We start from the raw sequence: 9,147 nt of genomic DNA, 5'->3' as shown, positions 1-9,147 counted from the left end.
TTTTTTTTTATTCCAGATGAATTTTTGGAGAGTTCGTTCTAGGTCTGTGAAATATGCCGTTGGTATTTTAATGGGGAGTGTGCTGAATGTATAGATTGCTTTGGGTAGTATGGACATTTTGATGATGTTGATTCTACCAATCCATGAACATGGTATGTTCTTCCATCTGTTTATGTCTTCCTCTATCTCCTTTTTCAGTGTCCTGTAGTTTTCCAGGTATAGGTCTTTTACCTCCTTAGTCAAGTTTATTCCTAGGTATCTTAATTTTTTTGGTGTGATGGTAAATGGGATTGCTTTTTTAGTCTCTCTTACTGTAAGTTCACTATTGGTGTATAGAAATGCCATAGATTTCTTGGCATTAATTTTGTATCCTGCTACATTGCCGAATTCATTTATTAAGTCTAATAGTTTTTTGATGGAGTCTTTAGGGTTTTTTTATGTACAATATCATGTAGGAAGCAGATTTTAATGAATCTTTACTGAAGATTCTATGGAGAAGAAAATTAGGGGCTCATACTGCAAATCACACAGTAGACGTTAATGGAAATTTCCACTGGGTATCCCCCAACCTGTGCACTAACATTTTGTCTTTGGTGGCAGCCCCCTCATCTCCCTCTCTGCCCTTCTCCCTCCCATTGCACTGGCTCTAGGCTTTCCTGGGTCCTACATCTAACTCCAGCACCCCCACCTGGTATCTCATGTAGGGAAAGGTAACTCCCTTTTGACAACCTCTCTCTATATCTTCATATGCATTATCCTGCTCAGCAGACAAAGGTACCTCCTTAAGATTTGCTTTCCTTCCAATGTGACAGGGAATTTTTAGTAAATGATAAAATTTTTTCACTATTCCAAATTTTTTTCCTTGTCATTCATTCATTCATTCATTCATTCAATAAGTGTGCATAGTAGAGTACATCTGGCAACAGATGTGACCATGCTCATTATAAAAAAAGTCATCCAAACTGTCCATGGTGAGGGTGTGGTGGGACACAGTGGGGAATATGATAGAGTTCACAGCCACTTGGAGATTCAGAGTTATGAGATCATAAAACTAGCAAGTGACTTTAAAAATTGATGGCAGGCATTCCCATCTGGGCCTCAGCATTGTTTCCTTTAGTCAGGAAAAATAAGAATCAGGCTAAAGATGTGGATGTGGCTCTTGAACCCAGCAAGGACCTGATAAGCATCAATCAACAGGGAGGCACTGACCTCTTTGTCGGGCAGGATTTGTAGCAGGGAGGGCAAAGGCCTGAGAGGTTAATGATCTGAGGGGCTTTGCTAACATACATAAACTAAAGACCTAACAGAAGTGGTGGTGTTAACTGTCAATGGTGAGTACAAATCTTCATCCAAATGCTTATTGGGGGAGGCAGTGCAGTGTTGGCCAGGACTTTCCTCTCAGGGGTTGTACTTGTGTCGGTCCAGGCATGGCAAGAGGGAGAGAAACACCTAGCTGTCTATCAGCTGAGGGCTAGCATGGTAGACTTGTCCAACTTCCTCTCCTATAGAATTATGGCAATGTCTCTAGGTTCCCTGGCAGGCCATGCTATTTTCAAACCTGCCTGGAGGACCTCAGGAAGCTTGTTGGGCTGTGGTTCTTTGGGGGAGGTGACCAAGGGCCTATTGATTTAACTTTCCCAGTGGGTGCCAACAGGGTCACCTACCAGCCATACTCACCACTGACTGGTAGAAAGTGGTCAGAAGTTAACATGGAAATGATACCCAGAACCTCAAGGGGCTACTCATATACACTAACATCTGGCCACAGGCAGCCCAGCTGTGCTGTTGAAAGTAGGGCTATTGGACCTGGATGATGATGATAATAATAATGATGATGATGACAATCATTTATTGAGGTCTGTCGATAATAATAATGATGATGATGATGATGATGATGATGACAATCATTTATTGAGGTCTGTATTGTGCCAAGCACTAGGCTGAGTGCTTTATAAACATTCCCATCATGTGCTCAGGACAACCCTGAGAGGCAGGTGTCATTTTCCTGTATATAACTTCACTCCTCTACTTACATTCTGCATTTGATCTCAAATATATCTGATGCTAAAATCTGCACCTATAGCCATCACTGTAGCCAAACAAAACAAGCAAATAATCTCTCCTCTTAACATATAGCTGGGCCACAGATAGGGTGATGGGGTGCTCTGTAGGCTCAGCATGGCCTGCAGGGCCTCTAGGACTGTTCATTAACATAAGTGAACTAAAGCGAGTCTCAGGATGAAGGAGAGCATAGGGAGTGAACTCGTTTTCAGTATTGCTGGGTTTATAGGAACGACACCATGTTTCTCGGGGCTCTGGGGGACTAAGACAAGTGAGTAATTCTCATTTCCTTAGGCCCTTTCAACCTTAGAGAGAAATTAAGGCAGGCTCACACTTGTGATAGCAGTGCTATGGAGTCTTTAAATGTTCCCATTCTTAAGTACCTGGTCTTTGGGGGCTTGAGTCTGCCTGTGACAGTGTCCTTAGCAAAGGCTCATACTTGGACCAATGCTGATGCTGTTGGGTATCACCTTCTCATATGCAAGATGGTGTTCTAGGTTTGCAAATAAATGAGGGGCTAACTGTGCTGTGTGGGAAAGCAGACATGGAAATGTATCATTTTTCTCCCTAGGATCCCCTGCTAGGATGAGTGGGGAGATGATACCTTGTCACTCACAGAGTAAATCTGGAAGAGACTTGGCAGTTTTCAAAAGGCTTTCAATAGAGACCTTGCTAATGCAGCTCTTTGAAGGAGGTGATGAAGTCTTCACTCATCCTGGCATGGTGCCTGGCACACAGCTGGTGCTCAATGAATGTGAACTGAACAGTGACAAATAGTTTTAGGTCCATGATGTCAGGCTGGGGGAGGAGAGTGAGGACGTGAAAGAGGATGTGTGATATAAACATTAATCAATCAAAGATTCTGATTTTAAAGTGTGGGGTAGTAAAAACTGTCTTTTGGGGCAGGCAGATCTGAGTTCAAATCTTAACTCTGTCACTTGCTGGCTGCGTGATCTTGAGCAAGGCTCTAATCTCTCTGGGCCTCAGTTCCCTTCATCCAAAAAAGTGAGACATAAAACCTCCCTCACATAGGTAGGGGAGGATGAAATGAGATGGGAATCACACACACCCATGTGCAATGCTCCCTGCAGAGCAGCTTGCAGCAGACCCTCTGGTGTGGCATGTACATCCCCTTGGCCACCCTGCAGGTCACTGCAGCTCTCTGTCTGCAGGAGTTCTCTTCATAGGAGAAGCTGGAAATGCCATGGAGTCAAATCCAGCAGTTACCTTCAACCAGTGGAGGATTCATTCCTGCTTGCTCACCCCTCAGTGTAATGATTCTTAATTGTTCTCTACACAGTCTTTTAGAAGCTTCCTAGTGGAACTGAGTCCCAGTTGTCTGAAGCATTAACCTATTCACAAATCCATCCATGTTTTCTTCCATCCCCTTGCTGTCTCACCACCCTACACCCTTACCAAGTTTCCTGAGGAACCCCCTCAAATAAACTACTTACTCCAGAATTCCTGACTTAGAAGGTAATCCAAACTAAGACACAGAAAATCAATGAAAGCTACTATTACTGTGAATTTTCATAGGACATGAATATAGGTAATTAATACAGATAAATGTAAAATATTATTTAAAAACACACACACAAAGGGATTTTTATTACCAGCTGAAGGCATCTGGGAAAGTTTGGGGAAGGAGATTATGTGTAACATTCGATCTGGATGTTAAAAGATGGGAAGGATTTGTACATGAGAGGATGGGTCAGAGAAGGGCACTTCAGTGGAGAGAACAGGGTCTTGTGTCCACTTCTCTAAAGATTCCTAAAAAATCCATGTGTGAGTCAGGTGGGCAGACAAGTCAGGCAGGTCCACACACCAGTCTCATCTGGACACAGAACTCCCTGGCCACATGGCCCTGGCACTCTGGCCCTGTGCTCAGCACACTTTCAGGCTGTACTCATCAGTGCACATGACACATGGTTAGTGCTTTCCTTCTGCCCCTGAAGTATGGCTCTGAAATCTCTTCTTTGCCGAGCTATTTGTCACCATCTGTGGAGACCTTACTAAGCACTGGCAGGCCTATGCACAGCTGTTCACTGGAGCATACCATGGGTCTCAAGTCTTCTGAAGGCATCAATAATGTTTCTGCTCAGTGTTCCTCAGGGTCCTTCTGGGAATATCAGCTGACTTCTCTGCTTGGACCTGATAGAACACACGGGCACCATGACCCCCAAGTTTGAGACATTAGTCTTAGATTGTGTTTGTTTTACTTATCTGATGATCCTTCATTATTTGAATGAGTGGACTAAAGATGTTTCAGCCTATGGAGAGGACATATAGTTGAAGGCTTTCCTGCTAAAAATGGTGGAGGAGAGAAAGAGGAACAATGCCATGCTGCTCAAGATAAATCTTTGCCACCTCTTTACTCTAGTTCAGGGTTGAATAAACCTTTTTGGTCAGGGATTTGTGTTCAAGTAAAATCTCACAGAAGTGGAAATTATACAAGTAAAAGCTGGATTCCCTTGGTGAGTCAAGGTGGTAGGAGGAAGTTCTGCTTGCCCATACCCTCTTTGAGGAACACGGTGTGAAACCATTGCTTGAGTGGATAAGAGGAGAGAAGTGCCAGAGAGCTGAATCTCTTGGTTTTTCCTCCGAAGAAGTAAGCTGAGAGACAATGGCTCATGTCACAGGGTCAAAATTCAGAGAGGTGAGAAATCTCTCCATCTTATCAGCTTTGCTCTTCTCTTTCAGAGGTTCCAAAAACAGAACAGACTTTTGAAGAACGCCTGATACTGAAAGCTTTCTTGCTAAAGTTTGTCAATGCCTACTCGCCCATCTTCTATGTGGCCTTTTTCAAAGGGAGGTGAGTGTGTTGGCGTCATATATGGAAGAGAAATTGGTCACTAAGTCTGGGTCCTCCACTGGAGTCAGCCTGTTCCCATTGTCAATTCACATCCCCAATCCCCATCTCCACCCCTACCTGGCTGTTCAGGAAGCAGTTAATACTAAACCATTTTGTATTAGCATCTTCAGATTCTGATAAATAGGGAAGCTCTACAGGGGTTTGGCTCTGGCTCCTGAAGTGTGAATCTTAGAAGAATTTGTGTCTCTTAACTTTGGGGTTGAGGCAGTAGAGAATTTCATGTCTAGCTAGAGGCTCTTAGGTTTTTCAATGCAGTTCTGATGCTAACTACTCAGAGTAGTACAAAGGTCACAGATGAAGGGCACAGTCTCCCACAATACTGTCCTCACTTCAGACACTAATTACAAGCTATGGGGCTCCCAGGCCACTCATGATTTGGACAACTAACCCTACAACCACTAATCCCTCAGATTCTGTAATTCACTAGGACAAATTACATAGCTCAGGAATGTGCTGTACTTACAATTACAGTTTTATTATAGCAAAGGGATACAAATCCAAACCAGTGAACAGGAGAGGCACATAAGATAAGGTCTAGGTGGGTCCTAAACAAAACTTCCATGTTCTCAGGACATGTTAGCTTTCTGGCACATTGATGTATACCAACAATCAGGAAGCTCATCCAAGCTTCATTGTCCAGAGTTTTTATTTAGGTATGATTGAATAATCCACCATGTGATTGAACTCAATCTCTACTCTGCTCTCTCCTCCCTGGAGGTCAGGCTGCTAGTACCTGGCTCAAAGCCCTAACCCTCTAATCACAAGGTTGGCCCTTCTGGCATGGTCTCCTTCATCCTGAGTGATCTCATTAGCATAAATTTAGGTATAATCCCAAGGGCCCACTAAGAATAACAAAGACACTCCTATCAGGAAATTCCAAAGATTTAGAGACTCCTTCCAGGAACCAGCAACAAAGTCCAGTCCAATTCTTCATTATGTAGTAGGTCTGGATGTAAAATCACTTCTGATAAATATTTTTGTGGTCAGATCAATTGGCTATCTACAAGGAGATTTCCCAGGAGGCATCAACTATGCCAAGTTTCCCCAGAACTAAATGCTCATCAAATAGACATTGGTAGCAAGAACTATCATCACCCGCATTTGATAATTTCTTATAAATGTGTTTCCTTGGCTCTTATGAAATTATAGGAGCAGAGAAACTGTTCATGTTAATGAGTATATACTTCACTGGTGTTTTCTATCTAGTTGTGCTATCAATAAAAAATGGCAAACATGATATTCTAGGCAATAAATAAATAGGGTCCTGACTTTAGATAAACTTGTGGTATATTGAAAGAGTTGTCTTGGCAACAGCACATTGTAATCTGAAAAAAATGCTGTAATAAGAGCTACAACGATGAACAGAGACAAGGAAACATCACAGAGAAGCAAAGGTTAAACTGAGCCTTAAATAGATGAGTAGAATTTTAACAGGTGGACCTAGGTATGACATTTCAAATAATTAGGATTCCTGTCTAGTTCCATGATTGGCTTCTTATCCCCCAATAAAATTGATGTTACTTAAAGAGGAATGAGGCAGGCTTCTTCCATTCCTTTGAACATTTTCAGTAAGAAGTCTAGATATTTTTTTCTGTTCCCAGGACTCTCCACTTACTTTAGTCTGTCTCACCCTTCATTTCATGGGAAATCGGTAGCGCTCACTGAGGAGTTGCAGTTAGAACTCAATTCTTGAAACTAGTTGAGAGGAGATGCACACACAGTATACTTAGAGATAATCCAAACTTTGTGCTTAGTCTCTCTCTCTCTCTCTCTCTCTCTCTCTCTCTCTCTCTCTCTCTCACACACACACACACACACACACACACACACACACACAGTACCTCTGGGTGACCTTCCCGCCCCACACTAGTCTCACCCCCTATCCCCTGGAGGTGAACCCTAGGTGTTATAGATGATTGTTAGCTGCTAATGGGCATAAACTGTCCCTGGGTGATTTATCATCTGCCTTGGCCAGTACTTTCAAGAAAGACATTGGGCAGTGGCTCTTGATCTAAAGGCATGCCCTTAAGGAGCCCTGACTTTCTCTCTCTTTTTCTAACTCTTCCCACACTTCTCAATTTCAGGTTTGTGGGCCGACCTGGAAGCTATGTTTATGTGTTCAATGGTTATCGCATGGAAGAGGTAAGTATGGCTAGCCACTGGTGTTTCCTGCCTGGCTAGTGGCTTACAGGGGCACCCACCACTCCCAGCCTCATCCTTATCCCCATTGCACCATGTCTGGATTCATGCCCTTGCTCCTTTGAGCTCACTTGGTCTAACCACTCCTTCCATTGTCTTTTCCTCTCTACAGTGTGCTCCTGGGGGCTGCCTCATGGAGCTCTGCATTCAGCTTAGCATCATCATGTTGGGGAAGCAGCTGATCCAGAACAATATCTTTGAGATTGGAGTACCGTATGTAACGAATGCTTCTCATCTCCCTCCTTGCTGCCAGGGCCTAGCTCAGCAGGGCCGAACTTTCAGCAGGATTTTCATGGCCTCTCCTCTTCTCAGATAGCTGGGCTATTTTTCCTTTGTCTGCTTGCCAATAACTTACCCCATAAGGTAGGGCTCCTCTCACAGCCTTGTTTGCCAATCTGATTTGGGATGTTTGAGGTTCAGAACAATTAAGCACTTCGTTAAGTACACATAAGCAGCAAGGGGCAGAGCTAGGAACTGGATATCTTTGACCTCAAGCTGTCTAATATTTTTAATGCTATCTGTTCTCCCAGTGAACAAGTAAAAGAGATGTTCAGTATGGTGGATAGGTGAATATGAAAGTTTGAAACATAATGTAACTGTTTAGAAAAATCACTAAGAAAGTGTGGAATATATGATCTTAGGAGGAGAAGGATGCATAGCTGGTGAAATGCAGAATGGATTTTCACATGGATTCTCTCTCCCCTCCCAGTTGGGTTTATACAGATTTTATAGAAGGATGACTTTCAATTAAGTTTTACATTGAGATAGTGATGAGAATAAACACTAACTCACAGGCATGAGACCTAAAGAAAAGAAGATGGAGCAAATGAAAATCTTCCTTCAAGTCAAAGAAAATGTAACTTGTTTTGCCCTTCATTTATATTGCTTTATGGTGTTTACAGAAAAATCTGTTTCAGGGAATATTTTCAGGCAGAAAAGCATCAAATAGCCAGGGAATGACAGAAATGACTGGGGTAGCACTTACTGGCTGGGCCAATTCTGTTTAGGAGGCCAGGATGGACAATTTGTAGCAGGCCTGGAGAACTTTGCAAACCCCTTGCAAGATTAACTGTTGTGGGATGCAATAGTCAGTCCCCATGGGGTTAGCTGAAGATACTGCCATACCCTCTTTCTCTCCTTTGGAGATTGACTATGCATATTGTATCAATGGTTCTGAGAAGTCCTGCTATAAAACAAAAACAAAAACACTTGTTTAATCCCTTCCTCTCCAACTGTATTTGTTCATGTTATTGGCCGTCTTAGTTGTGGACATTGGGATCCACTCTGGCTAGTTCAGGAAGCAAAGGAATTGAAGAACAACTCGCTAACAGAATATTCCTTACAGGTCAGAGAGCCAGGCTCTGAGGTACATAACAACATAACAGTATCCACATGGCAGGAAGGCTTGAAGGAAATACCACTGCCTTCACTTCTTGGCTCACATGACTCAGATATTAAAAGATGAGAACTGTATACTGAAGAGTCATACCCACAAATATTGCAGTCTGAACTTAACTAGCTGTCTTCATCAGCTCAGGCTGCTACAACAAAAAAGCACAGACTAGGTGGCATAAACAACACACATCTCACTGCATGCTCATTGACCTCTTCTTCGTGTGCATGTGGAAAGAGTGGGAGCTCTGGTGTCTCTTCCTCTTCCTATAAGGCAGTGGTTCTCAACCTTCTGGCCCTTTAAATACAGTTCCTCATGTTGTGACCCAACCATAAAATTATTTTCGTTGCTACTTCATAACTGTAATGTTGCTACTGTTATGAATCGTAATGTAAATATCTGATATGCAGGATGGTCTTAGGTGACCCCTGTGAAAGGGTTGTTCGACCACCAAAGGGGTCGCGACCCACAGGTTGAGAACCACTGCTATAAGGGCACTATCCCATCACAGGGGCTCCCTCATCCTGACTTCATTGAAACCTAATTACCTGCCAAAGGCTCCACCTCCTACTACCATCATGTTGGGAATTAAAGCTTCAACATATGACCCTGGCAGATTTGG

At 43.0% G+C, this 9,147-nt stretch overlaps 1 protein-coding gene across 1 annotated transcript in view; it reads left to right on the top strand.

Annotated features, from left to right (window-relative positions):
- Positions 1-9,147, top strand: part of LOC102245496 (anoctamin-2) — a gene marked incomplete at its 5' end in the record, with an annotated part of 85,701 nt that overhangs the window by 21,490 nt on the left and 55,064 nt on the right. Inside the window, 3 exons of the mRNA XM_014530750.1 lie at positions 4,762-4,873; positions 7,018-7,075; positions 7,245-7,345. Coding sequence (XP_014386236.1) covers positions 4,762-4,873; positions 7,018-7,075; positions 7,245-7,345 — 271 coding nt within the window. The remainder of the gene's footprint in view (positions 1-4,761; positions 4,874-7,017; positions 7,076-7,244; positions 7,346-9,147) is intronic.

Source organism: Myotis brandtii, unplaced genomic scaffold (assembly GCF_000412655.1).
Source record: "Myotis brandtii unplaced genomic scaffold, ASM41265v1 scaffold772, whole genome shotgun sequence".
NCBI lineage: Eukaryota > Metazoa > Chordata > Mammalia > Chiroptera > Vespertilionidae > Myotis > Myotis brandtii.
This window is presented reverse-complemented; position numbering and strand designations above follow the sequence as displayed.